Here is a 21,525-nt window from a genome sequence, read left to right on the forward strand (position 1 = left end):
CAGTCTTAATTTCCTACTTGCATAGTATATTTCTGCCATATCTCACTATGCATGGAGGCTGAAGGAAGGACTGCAGATTTTCCTGACCAGTTGGTTGGCTCTAGGACTTCAGGAGCAAAAATACCCAGCTACTTTTGCTGTTTTCCTGTGAGAGGGATCACTGCAAGGTCTGAAGTTACCACTCAGACAGGGAATACGATGCAGAGGCTCTAACAAAGACTTCTTTGCTTCTCCCTTCACTTTGCTGGGGATAAATGTTTATTGGATCACCTGAGTCAGCACAGTTGTCATATCATGCAGCATCTCGACATGATAGTAGCTGCCTTTAGGCCTGGTACAGATATTATTAGTTAAAACTGTCTGTGTCTTCCTAGAATTCAATTACAATATCTTAGTCATCAGATCATAGTCTTGCTTTTTATAACAGTGATATTTCCTTAGATTTGTCTTAAATATGTTGTTCCTTCACATAAATATAGGTAGCAGCTTTGTGCTACCCTGGGGATAGAAGGTTCATTTTTTGTTAGTTTCTTGCATAATGCAAAAGGAGATTAGAGAGCTTCTTATATTCTGTTTCCTCCCAAGAGAAAGCTATCATGTAGATCAAGAGAGGAAATGATTTCCTTGCTTGGCACAAATGAGTCACAGAAAATGACCTTCTTTGTAGTCTAATTTAGATTCAAGAATCCTCTGAAGAGCTGATAATATAAACCCATATGGCTTGGATGAAGAAAGTTGGGATAGACATTGTCACTAACAGACTCATCCACATCTTAAAAAGCAGTATTTCACTTTGCCTAGATTTTTTTGATGAGCCTGCTGCAGCTGCATACCTCATGTTGCCTGCACATGTTATGTGTAATATGCGCACACATATGTGATGCTGCTGCTGAGGTTTCATTTCAGCAATGGAGAAATTGAAAAAGCAGCACACACTCCTTGGCTGTTTTTATACTATGTTTAACGTCTTTAAAAATACATATTCATATGAATTTTGAAACAGTGCTTGCATTTATATTGTTGGACTGTATAACATCCAGAGACAAGTTTATTACAGAGGAAGCAGCAAGCTTTCAGCTGTATGTCAAGAAAACAAGATCTGGCAGAAAATAAACTAGCACACTGGTACACAGAAGCACTGACAAACAGCTTCAGCAGAGAAGATCTGGTGGGAAACCAGAAGCATAACTGGACAGCACAGAGCTGCAAGCAGCCATTTGTAGATTTTCACGTGAGGGATATTAATTTATTCAATGGCAAAAAGTCCAAGAAGGTGCCAGTTTTATTCCCTATTTTTTCTTGCTAAAAATACTGGGTTTTTATTTACTAGTTTTTTGTGTGTTTTGATGTTTTTAAGTGTTGGTCTGTTCCAATTTTTGCTAATTGGTTCTGTAGGCATCTTGGTAGTTTCTGTTATGCTTAAGTGTGGAAGTTGGTTTGGTAGTTTCTGTTATGCTTAAGTGTGGAAGTTGGTTGTGCTCCACTACATTTCACAGGAAAGGCTGGCTTTATGGTTAAATTTTGCCATACTTTTCCTGGACATATCTGTGCTCTTGGCAAAGCTAGGCCCTCCTGAAAAATGGCCTGGAAGTGTAGCCATGGGCAGACATGCATCCCTAAAGCTGCCCAGCACGCCACTGTGCCCTAACCACACCTTTGGACTGAGATGCTTTCTGATCAGGTTACTTATGATGCTGGGTGAAGGATTTCCAAGTGTCATGGCTTATGGGCCTCTTGTTTTTCACAAAATACAAAGGGGAGTCATGACAGTGTAGTTTTTTTTTCCCCAACAAATGTGCTACACCACACACCCCTGTGAGCCCAGCGTTAGCACAGGGTGAGGTTGCAAGCAACACTTGAGGTTAGGGCGTGGGAGAAAATCTGCACCTTAGATTACAAGGTGAATTTATGCTGGGTGAAATGACATTAGATTTAAGATGGTGGGCTCTGACTGTAAATTTGGGTGCACATCAAGGGGTGGGGAATTTATGTAGAGCTTGATTTTTCTGAACATACAAAGACTCTATTATAGGTAGGTATGTTCTTTCATTTTCTGGGCATAAAGGATACAGATAGAAATGCCATGACTATCTGGAAAGAACACAATGGCAAATTGGGAAGGATAGCCTGTTCAGTATCTGCTGAGAACAGCTCTTACAGCAGCAAATGCTGGGAAGAGAAATGAAAAATTGATTTTTTTTAAATTACTATTTTGGGGTCAACTTTCTGCAGATAAGAAAAGTTCCCACACAGAAATGAGGCCAGTTGAAGTCCTTATGTACCAAACACAGAAGTAAAATATTTTATTAAAGATGTCCCTAATACTTAAAGGACTCGGGTTTCTTCCTGATGCTGTTGAGGAAGATTTATAAAGATCCTAAGCACAGGATACCTTTGCTTATAGCTGAACGTGATCCACTTGCTTATAGCTGTAATTCTCTGTTTGTGCCTGTGTACAGCATTGTTGCTTGCCATTTTTCTTCAGTGAGATGGCTCAGTGGGCTTGTATTTATTTTGTATCAATATGTTCAAGGAATATGCATATGTGGTGAAAGAGCAAAAGCAACAGGATTTGTATATTTCTTTTTATACCTCAGCATGTACAGATTGTATACAGATTTTGTATATTTCTTGAAATATATTGAAATTTCTTGAAATATATTGAAATATACAGATTTTGTATATTTCTTTTTATACCTCAGCATGTGTACCCCAGAGTTGTTTGTTTGTCACATCCAGCATCTGAGAGGCAACATCAGGGTAGCTGGTCTGAGAAAATGTCTTCTTAAAATGTGAGCTCTCTGATCAGAGTTCTTGTAATTTCTGTTCATACTGCTGCTTGTGTTGCCTCTTGTCCAGTTGGAAGGTGAGACAAAAAGAGGGGAATCAGAATTATTGTAACAATTGAAATTTGGGTCATGGTGCAGAAAATGCTAAAGGTTATTGGGGCAAGAGCACTGTAGGTATCACGGAGGATGTGAAGGACCAGCAGGCAGAGGTGCTGAAGTGTGGCTGGGAGTGAGCTGAGAACATTACAAAGAAAAGATGGCACATGGTGGAATGGGTGTAATGAGGTTGCAGAGGACATATTACAGTGAGGAAAAAGGAATTACAGCTTGGGTGTTGGTAAATGGAAGCCTGTATTTTGTTAATCTCTTTGGAGTCTTGTGCTGTAAAAGTATTTTTATCAAATTACATATGTCACTTGGTTATGCAGACAAGGAAGACACAGTAAGTCAGGCAGCTCCTTGAGATAACTCACTGCTTCCTTTTTTGGCTGTGAGCTTGCCAGCTTCCTTCAGTTAGACCCATACCTGTGTTGGAAAATTCAGAAATTCAGATGCCTCAGGCTTTCCTACAAGCTGGCTTCCTCTGCTATTGTATCTCCTTCCCAACTTTTCATTTGCTCTTCTGCATTTCAATACCTCACCTTTTGTTTCTGGTAATAAAGGACATTTATTGTATGTTCTACCTTCCATGATTCAAGCACTGATGGATTGCCCAACTGTTTTCATCAGGCCTTCATGCGCCTCTTTGGTACAGACTTCATACTGCCTGTGACTGATTTGCCTTCTCATTTCTTGCTGTTCTTCATTACTAGCTTTTTAATATATGTATAGATTGTCCTCAGTGAGTTTGCCTTTCTATCACTCCTGAAATTAGAGCTAGAACAGAAAAGTATTTGTTGTTTTTTTTTTTTTTAATTGCAGGCTTGAAAAAGGGCATTTTTATGTGCTTATCAGACATATTGGACTGTGATGTGCCTGGGCTGTTCTGCATAGGGATGTTCCAAGCCTCTTTAGGGGGATTGTGACTGCACCAAAGGTAATTTGATTTCTTAGTTTTTGAAATAATCTGTACACCTCCATTGAACCTTGTGCTCTGCTTTTGCCAGACCTTTGGGGAGGCGTATTTCAATTACTGACTTTACAAGACCCAAAGTTTGGCACTGAACGCTGACATAGGTTCTATTTCTTGCTGTTTAATGTGTAATCACGCAAGTCTGAAATCTGAATTCCCTGCTCTCCCCGTGCAATCAGGTAGAGCCAGCTTTGCCGCTGATCAAATGGAGCCAGGAAGACAGACTGGCCTGCTCCCAGCGCCCGAACGGGTTTGTTTATTTAATACGGGACCTTTTGCTCGCTAATGAATGGCTTTCAACCTGGGGCATCGCTACAGCTCCCTCTTTATGGCTGTGCGGGAAAGAGGACTTGCACATCCCTCCCTCCCTCTCTCTCTCCCTCTCTCTCTCCCTCTCTCTCCCCCTCCCTCTCTCTCTCGCCATGACGCCAAGGGTTGCTCCCGGCGGCTGGTCCGGGCCGGCACCGGAGCGGGGCACGGAGCTGGTGAGCCCCTGCCGGGCCGCGCTGCCCGCTGGGGTCCCGGCCGGACGCGCTGTGCCTGGGCCGTGCCGTGCTGCGGGGGGCGGCCGCGCTCCAGCTGTTGCCGCGCTCCGCGCTCCCCCGCGCTCCCCCCGCCCCGCCGGGCAGCGAGCCAATGAGCGCCGCGGCCGCCGCCCCGCCGGCCAATGAGGGGGCGGCGGCGGGGCGGGCACTGCCAGCCCGCGGGGGGGGAGACGGGCGCTGCGCTCCGCTGGGCTGCGCGGCCGCTCCGTGCCTTGCTCGCTGCAGCCCGGTCGCGGTGCGTCCCGAGCCGTCCCGCGTCCTCCCTCCTTCCCGTCTGCCGGAGCATCTCGCCTGCCTCCTCCTGCCCGCTCCCCCGCGCCTCCTCCGCGGCGGCGGGGCTCCAGCACTGCTGAGCGTCAGGCGCGGCGGCGGCGGCAGCACCATGGCGGTGGAGGAAGAGGGGCTGCGGGTCTTCCAGAGCGTCAGGATTAAAATCGGTGAGCGCGCGGGGCAGCGGGCAGAGAGCCCCGCTGGAGCGGAGGGCGGCGAGGCGCCGAGCGCCCCTTCGCGCTGCCCTGGCTCTGCGTCCCGCCCGGGGAGCGCCGGGGGCAGCGGGGCGGGCGTTGCCCGCGGCAGGGGGGGCTCGGCGGGGCCGTGCGGGGCGGGTGGCCGGTGCCTGAGAGGCGGCCGGTGCCGCAGGGCGGGCGGGCAGCGCCGTGCGTCCGGCAGGCGAGCGGCGCCGGCTGCAGTCCGGGCAGCGCTGGGTGTTCGGCCGATTTCGCGGGTTTTGTTTTTTTGCGCGGTTTTTTTTGGGTTTTTTTTAGGGTGATTTTTTTTTCCCTTTTCTTTTTTTTTTTTTCTTTTTCATTTTTGCTGCTAAGCTGCGCTGTAAAAGTTTGAAGGCGGCCCCCGGGTCTCAGCACTGTTTGTCCCTGGCAAGGCTGGTGTGCAGCCGGCCCAAAAGCGGCTGCGTGCAGGAGCCGCTGTGTCAGCCCCTGCCCTCGGCCAGGGGGACAGGCAGGGGCTGCTGTCGCTTCCTCACGGCTTTTGGAGATTCGCTCTTCTTCTTGTGTTGAGCGAGTTCCAAACCACATTATTAGAAAGTAAGCGACAGATGTCAGCGAGCGGATTAAACTCTCCCTGGTCGAGTTCTGAGTGTGCCGGCTGGGAGGGAAATCCCTCGTTTCCGTAAGACAATCGGTCCCGCATGCCGAGCGAGCGGCTCTCCTGCCCGGGATGGGGCGCGGGGGCTGCGAGCTCCCGGGGAAGCGGCGGCGTTCAGCGCCGGGCTCGCAGCGGTGGGTATCGAGGGCGTGTGGCTTCCTAATAAAGCTCTTGAAAAAATATCCCTTTGCGTTTCCCTGCTTTCGGAAACAAATTTGCAGCCTCCAATTGGCGTGTTGGATGAAACTGAAACGTGAGGTTACGTAGAAAATCTCATTATTGTACAGTGGCGTTAGCATATCAAAGAGACCATTGCTAGGATCGTTTCCTCGTTAATTGTCAACAGGTAGTTTAGTGACAGCAGTTTTTATGAATTAAAATATTATCATATAAACTAAAAATTACGTGTTCGTTTTATTTTCTCGTATACATCCAGAAAAGAGATTCAGTAAGCCTACGGAGTATGGACGGAGACTTGCTCTCTGTCTCTTTTCAAAGAGGGGAGGGGAATTTAAAAAAGGTCTTTTCACAAGGGAGAAATCCGGACACCATGCGAGTGATGATATTGCAAGTTGTTTCCATCTGTGATTTTTTAGTAAAAGGGCTAAGAACGCATCCCGCGTATAGGATGATGACTTGTGGCTAAGCTGTTTGTGTTTGATCGGTTGGGTTTCTTTGAGAAGAAAACAGTGATGATCTTAAACCTGAATGATTGAAGTCACGAGAGTGTGGGAATTTCTTTGCACTGTTGAGGGGATCGAATACAATAACAGCTGCAAAAGTCTTGAGATGAATCTCATTATGTCGCGGGCTAAAGTTAATCCTGCCGCCGACTTCAGCTGTCGGCGCGGAGCACTTGATTCCTGTAGAACCGCAGCAAGGGTCCCCGCTGTTTGTTAGGCTGGATGGCGAGCGGAAAAGCCGCGAGCATCCCGGCGCTTGGCTCGGCCGGTGCCGCCGGAGCGGAAGGTGATTCCCGGAGCACGGGGGGGACAATGCCCGCCGCCGTGCCGCCGCTGCCCGCCAGGGGGCGCAGCCCAGCGCGCCCGGCAGCCCCCCGCCTTCGGCCACTCGTGTTCCAAAGTCACACTCCTCTCTGTAGCTGACTGTCTCTTGGGAAATTTTCACAAAAATAGGAAGTGGCAGGATTGCTTTGATGGGTTGAGGAAGTATTCCTAATGAGATTGGCCTTGTAAAGCAATCCTCATCTCCTAGAATTTGTACATGAAGCTTGTAGGCTCCCTACAGAAGGTCCTGTGAGTGGATCTGAAGGGAGGTCACAGATTCACGGAGCTGGCAGGGCTGGGGGGGATCGCTGGATGTCATCCTCTGCAAACCCCCTGCCAAGGCATGGGTTATCCAGCATGGGTTATACAGCAAAGTGCCTGGGTGGTTTTTGAGTGTCTCCAGAGAGGGAGACTCCATGACCTTTCTGGACAACATGTTCCAGTGCTCTGCCACCCTCAGTGACACCAAAACTTTAAGGAATTTAAGGATTTTAAAGGAGCTGAGGTTTTAGTTAGAGAAAAGCTTTATTAGAATTAATCAAAATAAATGGGTAGGCCTTGATGAAGTTAAGAGTTAGTAGTTAACTAATAATTGATTGCTTGCCAACATAATGTTTGGTTAGCTGAGTTTATAATGAAGACTATAGAAACTGATAAATAGCTTTTAGGAACATAGACAATTGTAGGCCTCCTCTGTTCTGAAACCAGTTGAAGACAGGGAATGGGAGTTCTACCAAGGGTTCATTTGTCATGTTTGCATTGAAATGGTAGAAAGGTGAGAACGAGGAAGACTTCATTTACTTCCTCATTTTGGGTCCCCTCCCCGTGAAAGGGACCACCGACCCATTTCAAGGAACAAACTATGCATGCTTAATTATTTTGAACTAATTACCATACAAACGGGCAATGAGATGTTCCAAAGTTATGAATATGCATTTGTATTTTGGATATTCAATACCTGTGTAGATAAAAGGACTCTGTAATCACCTGTAAATTGCAGTGTGTATTTGGGAGCTATCCCACATGCTGCCCAGCGCAATAAACATACACTTCCTAACTTTATTAGAGAGTCTTTGTCCGTCACAGTTGGATATCGGTTCTAGATCAGTATCCATATTTTTAATAAATCATCAGTGTAAAGAAGGTCTTCATGTTGAGGTGGAACTTAACTGTGTTTCTATTTATTGCCATTCCTCCTGATCCTGTTGCTGGGCACCACTGAAAAGATGGCAAACATTGGAGGGACACTGCTTTTTTCAGCTATTCCCAATAGTACATTTCTTTTAGCAGTTCCCATTCATGGGTGTCTTGTAGTTTTCTCTCGTTTCTAGTGACAGGAGGCTTTAATCTTTCAATGAATGGGTTAAGAGAAGAAAACTTATTTGAGAGCAAAAAAGGATTGTCATTTTCCATGTTTTGCTTTGATTCATCATGCTAAGGAGATGGTCAGTTCTGTTCTTTGGGAGCTTGTTTCATAGCCAAGCTCTGTCTGATCTCTGACTTTCAGATATTCTGTGCTTGATCTGATAAGACATTTCCTTCTCTGTAGCACCTCTGCTGGCAAATCATGAATGGGGACACTGATATACAGGTGTGCCTTAGAATAAATTGGATGAAATGTAGGATTGATTGATTGAGGAATCAGTGCAAACAGAGAGGACACCCATGTTGGCATTCCTCTTTTAATGAAGAGGCAGATGTGGTTGGGAGGCTTTTGGCTGTGCAAAACATTTGTAGCCTGGAGATGTTTGAATGCCCTAATGAAGTGTGCTGCTATGGCTGGCTTGTCCTGTATTTCCAAGAAGCTGCAGGTAAATGAAGGCATTTTCTTCTGCTTGTATAACTTGTTCTTTTGGGACTGATAGGCTACATGGAATCAGCCATATTAGGCTAGGTGGGTTATTGCATTCTGCATCTCTTAAGTGCTTCCATGTTCTGAGCAGTGTTGTTTCTAGTCAAGCTTGGATTTAGCTTGAGCCATCTGTCTCCTTTTTTCAAAGTGTTGGAACAGTTAAGCTTTGTGGGAAGATGTGTGTTTGCCTCACTCAGTTGAACTGACAGTGGTGTGGCACCTCCTAAAGATGTCTCACTGAGGTACTGAAGCTGGGGAGCAGCAGTGTGAACTGTCATTGTGGGTACCAGTGTTAAGAGGAGTTGTTCCTGTGCTACCTCTTGTCCACTTTCTTTTGTGGTTAGTTGAATTGAAAGAAGTTAATGCCTGGCAACTTCTGCTCATGTTGCAAGGAAGTAATGTACAGTAGAAAGAAAAGTAGTAGTACTTGTGTTAACGAATGTGCTGTTCAGATGTCTAGTTGAAATTGATTTATTTTGGCTTCCCATAACTGAAACCATTGTGCTTATGTCTTTTTTTTTCCTTAATTGAAAATTATTTTTACCGGAATCCCTTATACATAAACAAAACAATGTGTCATGTAAGACTAAACAAACACTTCCTATAAGATTGCCACTTTGAGGAAGTGTGCAGCGCTGATATTTCCATGAGTCAGTGTTTCAAAACCTGAAAGGAAACAACATGAGGCTCTGTGGCTTATGATTGGCTGGAAAAACTACAAAGAGTCCTTCTGCTTGACAACATGACTTTTGTTGCACTGTTAATATTTAATAAATATGCTGTACTTAATTGCTACTTTTTTTCTCCTTAAATGGCATCAACTATTAAACTTTCAGTTGAAAAAATGAAAGCTCATGTTTAGCGTTTCTGTTGTTGAAAGCTGTATGCTGGTTAGCAGAGAACCTGCTGCCAGATTTTACTTTGTGAAATTGTTTATACATGAAAAATCTAAAGAAACAGCTCATTTGTGAATTTTCACTTTGGCAAGCTTTTCATGTCCCTAAAATCTAGTACTGTTATACTTAGGGGCATTTGGCTCTGCTTTAAAATAGTATTTTTTCTAGCAGTAGTAGAGCTTGTTATAGTTCTGTCTGATGATTTGAAAGTCGTAATTGTTGGGACAGGAGGATGTTGCACACTGAGAGTTTACTGGAACTGTAATATATTGAGGGGACCCTTTGCTCATTGTACTTTTGAGCTGACAGATAGTAACAATCCCCTTGTACAATGTAAATGCTTGTTGCAATTTCAGACATTCATGAACTTCTAAATCTTTTTTTTAGCACATTTTAAAAGGGCCATTTTGTGGTTACAAGGTGTTGAGGCCTTAGTCTAAAATGTGGGAATTCCAGTGGCATAAGCTATCCTTACCAGTAAGTGTGAGCAGAATCATGAAGCAGTGAAATATTTGTGATAAAAGTTGGCTCCTATTTGATGTAGGTTGGTGCTTCACACACAGCTAATCCTGTTCTAAACTCACTCAATTTTCTAGGAACTGCAAGAACTTGTTTATGTCCAGTTGACAAAATTAGTATGGTTGGTCTGTAGATATGCCATCTCTTTGTTTCTTATTCTTTACTAATTAATGGAGAGCTGTGTGTTTAAGACACTGTGAAAGCAATTACACTTGTGAAGCTGAGAGTCTTGGGTGAAGTCAGGCAGAGTACTTAGTTAAGTGCTAGTTTACTGCTGTTTAAGCCGGTCAATTGCCAAGAGAAGGTATTTACAAGCTTCCACCATTAAACTTGTTACAGTGTAAATGTTTGAGAGCTGTCTCTGCCTTTCCCAGGCTAAAAAGAAACTTCTCTTGTCCCTGACAAATTTAAGGTCTCCCTAAAGTCTATTAATACTAAGGTTGTTCAGGGAAATCCATTTTGTCTTTAGAAGATGTCCCTTTTAATGTTGTCTGCCGGGATTTAGTGCCTTAAGTGGTTACTTGCAGAAGTAATTACGACTAAATATGTTCATTGCATAATACTGTAAAAGGATTTATTCCATTTTAAATGGGGCACAAGGTTGTGGAATAAATATTTTTAGAATGAGAGAATTTTTCCCAGGTACTTTTCTCACTCTCTCATTATATATATACATATATAGATATACACACATATATACATATACACATTTGTATGTATGTATTTATAAAAAACGGAAAATTATTTAGGAAGTGTGAAATGTTTCTTATAAAGATAACAATGGTTTTTTCTGGTGTTTCTAAGTTGGAGGACCAAGAAGAAAAGAAAGGAAGAAAAGCTATTTGCATCTCACCCTGAATATATTCAAGACTTCTCAAGAACTTTTCTTCACATTAAAAAGTTAACAAGTGCAGCTTAAACTGATGTTGCATAGGTGAAATAAAGTGGCAACTTAACATTCGTATTGATTGACTGTAGCAATGCTCATTAAGGCTTGAGACTCACAGGCCATGGAAGATGCAGAATAAATTACGCAGATTTGTCACTGCTGGTTCAGTATTTGACATTACTAGATTTGGTGGTGGCTGTGTTCTGACCAGCTTGTGTTCAGTGTTCTGAATGGAAAAGGCTGGGTCCAGTGCTGTTCCTAGAGGCAGAGTGCCCTGGCTGTTTATGCGCTGTCAAGAACAGCCATGGCTGGAGCAAGACTGTATTTTCTGCAAGTGAGAGGAGGAAACAGAGGTAGCAGTGGAAAATACTGCAGTGAATATAGTTTTGAAGTAATAGAAGATGCTTGTGTTTGGGGCTGCCAGCCTGATACCAAACTCCATAGCATTCCATCCATAGCTTTCCTTTCTTTTAAGTAGAGAAGGACTCATATATAAGTGGAAGCTCATGTGTTTTGGTTTATGGAGTGTGTTGAGGTAAATTCACAGGAGTGAATCTGTTAAACAGACATGCTCAGGGCCCTTGATGTCAATAAGCAAACTTGTGATCTTCTTCTGGAGTTGGTACATTTGAAAGAACTGTTATTTATTCTGTCTCATGAGAAGTATTTTCTTGTCTCTTCATGGAAGTGATTGTCTGGTGGTCAGAGTACCAAATGCTCTTACATAAGGGCATACAAATGCTGGGTATCTTTCTCAGTTTTCCAGAAAATGCTTTTGAAAACTTCATTGCCCTGAATTACTCTTCAGACTGATGAATATTTTTTGTGTTTTTGTTTTTTTTACTATTTCACTATCTTTGTTAAAACCAGATCTTTAGTTCTGAAATTGCTGTTAGTTAGATGCCAATATTACCTTCTCCTGCTCTGTTTTTATGTGTCAGTTCTGCCTGATGCTGTTTTTTATGTATTGCATGTTTCTTCCATTCTGTTTGATAGCTGCAGTCCAATGCATGAAATCATGATATAGTCCCCCAGATTAGTACTTGGTGCTGTTGGGAAGGCAGGTCTTGTCTTTCCCCTTCCCTACTCATGTTGCTCCCAGCCATGAAGTGCTCTTTGCACACCTGCTGTTGACTAATGCTCCTCTGCTCTCAGGAGAGAAAATCCAGTTCAGTTTGCAAAGCAGAACCAAAGAATGCAGCTTAATTTTCTTTTCAGGTTTAGTTTTTTTCCATTTTAGTGAGTTGTGCACTCCAGCGGTTGTCAGAGGTGTTTCTGGACAAGTGTCCAGCAGCTTGACTGGGAGTGTGTGTGTGTGGGGAGTCGGAGGGGACAGCAGGTGCATCCCTTGCTTTCATGTCTGGATACTGGTGGTGTTGTGGCACTGCCTGACTCCTTCTGTGCTCTTCAGTTCACTCCCCTTCCTTACTGTAGGTTTTCTTGATGGTGCTGTATTTGTTAGCTGCCATTACACACCAGCTTGGTCAGCTGCTGTGGAGATTAAATGTTAAAACTCCAGAGAGAATGGCAGGAAGATTATCTGACAAACTGATCTATCTGTATCTCTGACCTCCTGCTTGAGAACTACTTGAATCTCACACTCGGTTCAGGAGCCGTAGCAGTTTATGAAAGTTTAGGTGTTCTAGTTGGTATTAATTTATAGTCACACATGCTGCCCCATTTCTCCATCACACACTTGTCTTTTAAAGCTGAAGCACCTCATGTTTTATCATGATTATCACATTTATGCTTGACAGAGCTTTCCCCTTTCTCTGCATCAAAGCAAGATTTCTACTTATGCACTTATGTTGTCAAGCACTCTGTTGTCATATGAAGTCATTTGTTGCACTGATGCTCCCATTTAAGGAAGATCTCATGTAAACACTGGACAGTGTTGCCTACACCAAGATTAGAAAATACATTTGAAAGACCTCATCAAAAATACCTTTGATAGTATTAATCAGGTTAAAATTCCCTCTGTCCTTTCTCACTGAGTGATCTCCATTACAGGAGTGTAAGTTAGGAATAATTCTGTTAAAGCCAGCAATTGCACTTCTGTGAGAGTCGAGTTAAGTCTTTGAATATCTCATGTAGCAATTTTTTTTCTTGGAGGAGGTGGGGGAGGGGAAAGGATGAGGTAAAATCCACTTTGGGTTGTTGAGGAGTACTTAACACTTCTCATGTTGTTACAATGCACTTTGCAAACGGATGTGTTTGGAGAACAAATCTTAGAGCTAGCTCTTGTGAGAGCCAGAAGCCTAGAATAAAATCAGAGGCTTGTAGACTGGGCTGCATACTGTTAAAGATCTAAATACCAGACAGCTGCATTGCTCATATTGATCTGACCAACAAATATTCAGCCAGATATGTCAGAGGGAAATTAATGTGTGTGTGCTGGTGCACCATTAATGCTTCTGAGGAGCAAGTCACCTAAGGCTTATATTAATAGTCAAAACATGCATTAGTAAATATTAATGCTGTGCTTTTAAACTTTCTAGTACTCCAGGTTTATGTATTTTGTGGTTACACCAAGGAAAAGCTCAATCTTGGAGTTAATAAAAGGTTATAATTTATTAAACAGAAAAGCTGATTGTGGACTCACCCATTCTAACCTTCTGATTTTACTGACATTTGCTAAACCTTATGAAATGTCTGTTCTTTAACAGTGTCTGATTTCTTCAGTGTGGCAGATTGGTGACTGAGTTTAGGACCCAAATAAGAGCTTTGTTTTGGAGTAAAAACAAAGCAAATCTAACTTCCTTCCTCTCCCATCCTAACCTCTACCAGGGGGAAAGGAAGTTCCCTGAAACTTCCCATGTTGTTTTCCTCCTATAGAAGACTTTCTGGGTGAAAGTTTTGCAAAATGAGATGTGAAGCTTCAAAACTATGGAGAACTGCAATATTTTCCCCCTGTTTTCCTTTCTCAAATTTTAGTGGATCAGTGCCAGCTGTAAAACACTTCATATATTCAGTGGAAAGTTTGAGGTCTTTGAGGGTTGTTTGGGTTTTTTTTTCCCTTCTGCTTGAAAGAGAAAAAATATAGTGTATCTGTATTTTTGAAGTCTCTTGAGGGAAGAACACAAATGTTGAAGACTTTTGAGGCTTCTGATTAACATTTCTGCTGTTCAGTTTTCATTCCAGACCTTTGAAGTATTACCATTTTTTTCTGCTTTGCTAGAGACTTGTGCATTTGTGTGTTATTGCCTCTCAGGGAGCACTGGGGCAAAACGAAGGTCCCTTCATTAGCCCAGCAGCTGAATCTTGCTGTTTGTCCCCTGTTGCTGAGGTTTGTAGCTGTGACTGCATGGCCACTGACTGAAGTGGATTAGGGTGATGTGATGGTAAGAGGGTTTCACTTCCTTCAGAATGACTGGTAGGTTTTAGCAGCTAGCATTTGATGCAGTGTTTAATTTGCATAAATATGAATGTACTTTTACACACTGCTAGGAGGTGGATGCATGTTAGATGAAGTGTCTCAATTCTTCCATGTGCAATAAATGAAAAGTTTCAAAGCTGGCAAGAACAACTATTTCTGTGATGAGGGGGACACAGATCTGTGTTCCATAAGATGCATGCTTCAGGCTTAAGCTTTCTTTTCATATGTTACAGTGACTTTGGGAGGAAATATATTTGTCTCTTTGTCTCTAAACTTGTTTATGAAGAGATTTCAAAATCCATTTAGAAGAAGTTTGCATTGGAAAGCCTGAGTTTGTGTTTCAAAAAAAGGAAGATGAAACATTGGAGATGTTGTTACACAGGGAGCAGAAGGGTGTTTGAACTTGTCAAGGAGTTTTATTTCCTGAATTTTTAATCTGGAGTGTTTTTTTTTTTTTAAATTTATAGATGTAGGAATAAAATTTTTTTAAGTGACTGATAACTCATCTTATAGCAATTTGCAAATTTAAATTCTGTTTAGTTCCAGTTGCATGGAAGGCATGTAATGTAAGTCAACTGTACTATTTTTAAAATTTTCCTTGCTTTTGAGTTTCATTCAGCTTTAATATTCCAAGTATTGGAAAGTGGACAACTTGAAATATTTACAGTTGTGCTGCTGTTACAACTGTTTATTCAGATTTCATGTGTTTAAAAAAAGCAGCTCAAAAAACCAGATGAACTGGTGGCTGAGTTTTAAACTCCTTTAAAATAGGAGGGAAGGGAAGAAGTTTATTACTCTTTCCAATTCCTTCTAAAAATATTTCTGTTTACAAATTGTTTACAGCTACTTACTTCTGTGTAAGAACTCTAGAAGAAAACAGTTAGTGGTAGCTTTTTACAAGGCTGGAGTTGATTCTTGCTTGTATTTCCCAGCTGGTGTTAGAGTACATCTGGAATCTATGAAATTCCTTTCTTTGTTCCTCATTTCCTGTTTCATTGAGCGCTACAGTGCAACATTCTGAAAGCTATTTCTCTTAGCATCTTCTAAGATGTGCATTTTAAACCAATTAGTGAGTTCTTAAAGGTAATTATATGTGCTTGTGTTTAACTGTGTAATTGAGCAGTGAAATTGAACTGTATTTTGAAACTTCTCAAAATGTTTCAGATGTTTTGTTGTCTTATTTCGGTGAAAAATAGTTCCGTTGATTTATCTGGCTGTCGTTCAGCTTGTAGAATTGTAGGAAGGAGGGTGGTAGAAATAGAAGAAAAATCTGGTAGATAGTACAAAAGCTGCCTTTCTTAGTCTCTCCCTCCCTCCCTCTCTCCCTCCCCCTGCCCAGGAACAATCACCAGTTTGTAATGGAAAATTAGATCTATTTTGCAGGAGACACAGGGTGTGACATCCTACAGTTGCTTTTTGATTCTGGTTTGAAAGGCTGGTGACTGCTATAGAACACATGAGCACAGCCTTGGAAAATTGAGCTCTGACACTGTGGCATGATGTGAGAGCTGTGTGTGCCTAAAACAAAGCCAATCCATCCTCTCCAAACCAGCCATATTTAAGTTACATTTACTGGTTGGGATTGCATTGTTGCAGATAATTCAAAGGCAGTAAAAAAGAGAGATGCAGTTGTCCAACAGAATTGCTCTCATTTTTTGCAAGTAGTTGTTCTGTTCTTCCTGAGAAAAATTGTGCTTTTATGAATACTTTATGTATCTGAGTGGCTGCCCTAAGTTTTATGGAACAAATGCAAATTCTTCGTAGTCCAGTGGTCTGCTCTTCTGCTGTTGCCATTTGCCAGCTGTGAGTGCCATTTCTGGGATTGCAGCTTTCATTCTTCGTGCTGTTACTAGTCATGAAAACTTTAGTGCTGCAATACATGTTGAAAAACTTCTTCACAAAACACCTGCTGTTAAGATGAGACTTGCATTGGAAGCGTTGTTTTTTCTCTTTATAAATGCACTTGCTGATTTGTTTTCTCTTCCAGTTTTGATTTTGGAATATCTCTGAAATGGCAGCATTTGCTCTCATGGAGAACTTAATATTGGGGAAATATTTATCTTCTTCTTCTTAGTACATTTTAGCAGATACAAGCACGGAGTGCTAGCACTGAGACCTGTCACTCCTCTACAGATCTGATCAGTACAATTTCTTGTCTTCCTTTGATTTTTTTCAAATCTCCCTGACAACAGGTATATAAGTGATTACATGAAATAGGTTGTACATGGAGGTAGCTGCACATTATATTTTTTCTCCATAGTGTAAGGAGCTGAGGGAAGAGCTAGTTGTTTCTCACAAGGTATGCAAAAATAGTGACAGAATTGTGAAACTCCAGCAGCTGTCTTTCAGCATATTATATTATATGGGTACAGAACCATTTTTAAGGTTCTCACACCTTCTGCACTTGTATAAAGGTAACTGTACTGCTCAGGGTGTCTGAGAATTTGGTAAACCCAAACGCCATTTTGCTCTGTAGGGGATTATTGTTGCTATTGGACTCTATTATGTTTCAGGGATGCAGTAGAGGTCCTAAAAACTTGCACCTGCTCTGCTGGAGTCAGAGGAGCTGTGCCCCTGTAAATTTTGTGCACTGTTGTAACTGTCAGTGAGGCCCTCGTCTTGATCTGTACAAATTCTCTGTAGCCTAGACCAAGTCTGGTCCTGAGAGACTTCCTTCAGAGTACTTATCCCTGCAGCACTGGTTCATTAACCTATTAGCTGAATTCCTCAAATGATAAGTTGCATTTTACCTCCAGGAACATAATGTTCAAGTTCTGGGTTTTGTGTAAAGTATTCCCTGGTACATAAGTAAAAAGGACCCATCAGCTATTTCTGCAAATGTTCTGTGGCCTGTTCCTCTTTATAAAATTGCAGTCACATTTACAGGGTAGATATTTCATGTTTAAGACTTTGGTTGATGTTGCATAATATTCAAATTTCAAATTGTTAAGATACCTGAAGAACCACATTTGTGCTCTATTAGCATTTCTTGCCCTAAGTGTGAGGTAGGAGTTGACCAGCACTAGTTTTACTTCTGTAAATATTTGTCTTACCCTGTGCTTGTAGATTGTTCCACATAATTAATTTTGCTGCATGCTGAGGGCCAGCAGCTCTTGGATGGCTCTGCTTGACCACTGTGTACACCAGAGTTCGCACCAACAGGAGCTGCTGCAGAATAGGCCTAGGTGCTTCAGAGATGATGATGGCTTAGAGAGGAGGTTGTGATCAATGGTCACAAATCCAGCCCTGTTTAAAGCTGGGGGAACTGTTGGCGTCCCCTCTCTCTTGCTGATGTGTAGAGCCAACCTCTCTGCTCTGTGGGGTGGTGCTTGCAATGGACTTCAGGAAATTGGTGTTGCGTGTTAGAGTTGAGAGGAACTAGATTTCAAGATAGTGTGACTCTCCCTACTCTCCCATGGATTTTTTATTTTTTAGGCCTACTAAGCAAAATTGCCTGAGAGGGAGGAAAAAAGCTAATTTTTATTCAGATCAATACTCCTGCCTGTCTGTTTTTGAATGGTGATTCTGTGATTTTTGAGAGGGAATAAAAAGTGCCTGGGGTGATTTGGAATGTTGCAATAGAGCAAAATCATTTCAGTAAAAGTGAAACTCTTACAGGCTGATAATTAGTGTGTTTTGACACCTGATTCTGTGACAGTATTCCAGAAAATTGTGAGTTTGGAAGTGGAAAAAAAAACGAGCTGAATTACTTTTAAAGCCAGGTTCATTATTAAATATAACCAGTCTCTGTAACAGTCTAGTGGAAAATGTTGTTTTTAAAGTTTCCTAATAACACCTGCAAATTATTGGTATGCTGGTGCCCTGCTTCTGGTAATGGGAAATGGTAATCCATTCTTGGAAATAACTTGTTCTACATGCTCTTGAATATAGGCTTCACTTTCTTATGCAGAGTGAATCTCTGGAATTTAAGGTGTATTTTTCTCCTGGTCTGATGGAATCTTATTCAGGTTTAGTTGTACTGTGTCCAACTTTTTTTTTTTTTTTTTTTTTTTAATGTTTGGTGGCTGTTTGAGATATAACCAGAAGTACCAGATGCTTGCAAGGTGGAGTCTCTACTTCAGCACTACCATGCACACTGCATTTGGAAACATATAGGAGTAAGTTCTGTGCCTAACAGACCATGCCCAGTGGCAGAATGAAATGGGGTCAGCCATGAATATCTTATCCAGGAAGGGCTTAGAACCAAATAAGAGCTTACATGTCTGTGAATTAGTGCCAGGCTGCAGATACGCCAAAACTCCTCTGGCCTTGCATGGGGTTAACTCAGTGCTACAGAATGTGATCTGAAAAACCCACTAACTTGTGTGGTGGGAAAACACTGGCTGTGGGGCTAGGTCAGATTCCCTATTGCTCTCCTGAACTCCCCAGTATGAGATGTGGACAGGAGCTTCTACCTACTTCTCTCAGAGTATGGAGTAAGGACCTCGTAGCTGTGCCTTGAAGACAGGAATTTGGTTCCCTTTGTCCTTCTGGAGGAGGCAGTGATTGTGGTTTATCAGTGCCTTTGTTGTATTGTAGGTATAACATCTGGTGTTTTCAGAGTTGTGGTGCAATGCTAACATATTTTGCAGTGTATGTATCTTCTAGGGTATCAGCCTGCAGGAGATAGAATTGGAATATTTTCTCTTGGGGTAGGTTGGGGTTTTGACAGAGGCAAAGCACAGTGCACTTTGATCTAGTAGAGGTGTCATGTGCATTTATTTGATATTTTTTCTTGCTGTTTTGCCATTGTTTTTGGACATGTATGCCTTTTTTTTTTTTTTCATGACAAAGTGTTGGTAGCTTCTGTGACCTCTGTGGTGCACCTGAAACCAGCTGTGCTGGAGGGCTGAGCCTTCACAGCTGTGGGGGGAACAGGGTGTGGGAAGGATGAGCCATAGCTCAACCACTGTGTGCTGCCTTTTTTTTTTCTCCTTTGCATTGCTTTCTGTTTGTTGAATGATAGTTTTCTTTTGGGAACATGAGATTAGCACTAAAATAGGCCAGCATAGGATGAGGATGACGACAATATAAAGCTTCTAAACATCATTTTGAGCCAGTGGGTTAGCTTTACTTTAATCAGGATTTTTAATTTTTTTTTTCAACAACCATTCAAGTAAAATCTTTGAAACAAAACAGCTTAGTATCAAGACTATGTTCAAGTATTTCTTTTGAGGAATGGAGCAGTTATTTGGATTTTGATGGGGACTAATGTGAATTCTGTTGTAGGGCTGTGATTGAGAGCTTTCAGGGGATAAGGGAAGGAGGTTGAGACTTTTGTAAATTAAAACTAAGTCAAAAGGATTCTGCTGTACATCTTCTGTGCTATTAGTGATGCCTCTGAAAGATCTTTAGTTATACCCAGGCTTCAGAATCATATCAGTAGTTATGGCTGAGCTGTAGGCAGTATAATCACTGAGATACAAAATCGGTTTGTACTCTTGTAATAATCTAGATTGGGTGGTTCAGCCCCAAACCTTCAAGATATAAGACAGTGTTTGACCTGGCCCACTTAATTCCTTTTACAGTCTCCTCAGGTGTGATTTTTAAAGTTCATTAATTGCCTAATTAGCCTTAATGATAGATGACTTTTTATGCTAATTATTTGAAGACTGCCTGATTTAGGGAAGTCACTGAAACACATAGCTGCTGTTCTGCCTGTAAAACAGCCTGGATATTTGTCTCACTGTGACATTATGACATGGGACATATGTCTTCATTCATGTTCCTGGCAGCTGGAAGCAGTGTCTAAAAGTCTAAAAGGCTTGTATTGTTTACCCTGTCTGCTAAGCACCGGTGAGCTTCCAGAGTCAAACACTTGAAACTGAAGGCTGCCATCAGGAGGGTTGTTAGTTTTAATTTTGAGTCTCTTTGTGTACACAGCATTCCTGCGTTTACAGGATTATGTATTTACTTTTAAAAGAAAAATGCTGCACTGCTTTCAGTAGTACTTGTGTAATGAGTAATTATTTTTTACTATTATTATTATTTTATTATTAACATTACCATCATCTGTATTCTGTTCTTGTAGTAGAATGGTTTTCTGCCATATGTTTAGTTCAACACCTGCTCTGGCATTGTTGTTGAGCTGCTTTGCTGCATTCCGTACCATACAGTGGAATCTTTAATCATCAAGCCTTTTTCAAGGTAGAGTTGACTCTCTTAAGTATGGGACAGGATAGAAGAATGGTATTTACCAGTCGTGGTGCCAATTTCCATCTAATTCTGTGTTTTTCTGGAAGGCAATTTTGTTGAAGTAGTAAGGATCTTGGACCTGAATAGGTATTCAGCCATTGTTATTCCATTGTGCATTCTTCTTTCTTCCTGCTTACTTCATTTGTGATGTGCCTTCCCCCACAGAGTAGCATGGAGAAGCCTCACAAGCACCTCTCCCAGCTCCGTGTAGAGATGGAATCAACAGGCTTTGGCTAAGCAGTGCCAGAGTGATGAGAGAACCCTGCCAGGGGAAGGGACAGGGGAGGACAAGCAGGATTCTGTTTCTCTGCCTAGCCAAGTCTTGCTTCCTTCCTTTCAAGATCCTGTTCTTGTCAATCTGCACTTGGAGTCAAATGCCTTCTGTGCAAATCCTCCCTGGCATACCCAGTATTGGAGAAGCGAAATGCAGTACAAGAGCAAGTATCTCTCACGAGGATCAGAAAATATACTGATTTCTGTTCTCTGGGATTTTGGCGAATTTTCATTGAATTATTTAAGGTCAAAAGGCAAGGGTTGCCTAATACTTAATTTTGACACCTGGATATTTGCTGAACAAGTTGACTTCTCTTGAGCTGATGTTGTCTGTTTTAGCTGAAACAGTTGAGGGGTGTAGGAAGAGTTTAGCAGAAAACAGCTGTAGTACTTGAATTGGTTTTGAAGAACAGAAGCTAAAGAGGAAGCTATTATTAAGAAACTGGTACTAAATTGTTGCTTTCTCTTTCCCCTGTGTAGCTGTCCTCCCCTGCATGTTAGACTCGTGCTGATCTGCAGGAGTTAATACAGTTTTTGCCTTTCAGTAAGCTAACAGTAATGGAATTTTGAGCACTGCACTACCAAGGTCTCAGTCCTGGTGTAGAGCACTGTTTTGTGCAAATAACTTCTGTTCTACTTGGTTGGAGTCTAAACAATGTAGAGAAGTCTGCTATAGCCTTGGTAAATACATTTCATTTTGAATTCTAGCTGTTTACCTTTTTGAAAAGCTGCTGTTCACTTATGTTACAACATAACCTTTTGCTTGGCCTTGACAAATGTTGCCCTGTTCTGAATAACAATGGTTAAATACTCCACTGATCCTTGTGACCCTTAGCAGCAGAACTCCAGTGCCCTGCTGCTATAAGAGTGTATTTTATTAATATTTAGAGCAGAACTGAATGAACAAAAGATTAATTTGATGTGAGGCTATCCTATTCCACTTGTCACGGAGCACAAAGTGGATTACTTGATTAAAAAGGGCAGGCTGGAAGCTGAGCATGACAACAA

At 42.0% G+C, this 21,525-nt stretch overlaps 1 protein-coding gene across 1 annotated transcript in view; it reads left to right on the forward strand.

Annotated features, from left to right (window-relative positions):
• The first annotated feature begins 4,612 nt into the window (after positions 1-4,612).
• The window catches only part of RASA3 (RAS p21 protein activator 3), a 127,895-nt gene continuing 110,982 nt past the window's right edge, over positions 4,613-21,525 (forward strand). Inside the window, exon 1 of the mRNA XM_054271484.1 lies at positions 4,613-4,843. Within this exon, the coding sequence (XP_054127459.1) occupies positions 4,789-4,843 (55 nt within the window). The 5' untranslated portion in view covers positions 4,613-4,788. The remainder of the gene's footprint in view (positions 4,844-21,525) is intronic.

The sequence above is a fragment of the Melozone crissalis genome, unplaced genomic scaffold, assembly GCF_028551555.1.
Source record: "Melozone crissalis strain CALT ecotype California unplaced genomic scaffold, PUWL_Pcris_2 ptg000013l_1, whole genome shotgun sequence".
NCBI classification, from domain to species: Eukaryota; Metazoa; Chordata; class Aves; order Passeriformes; family Passerellidae; genus Melozone; species Melozone crissalis.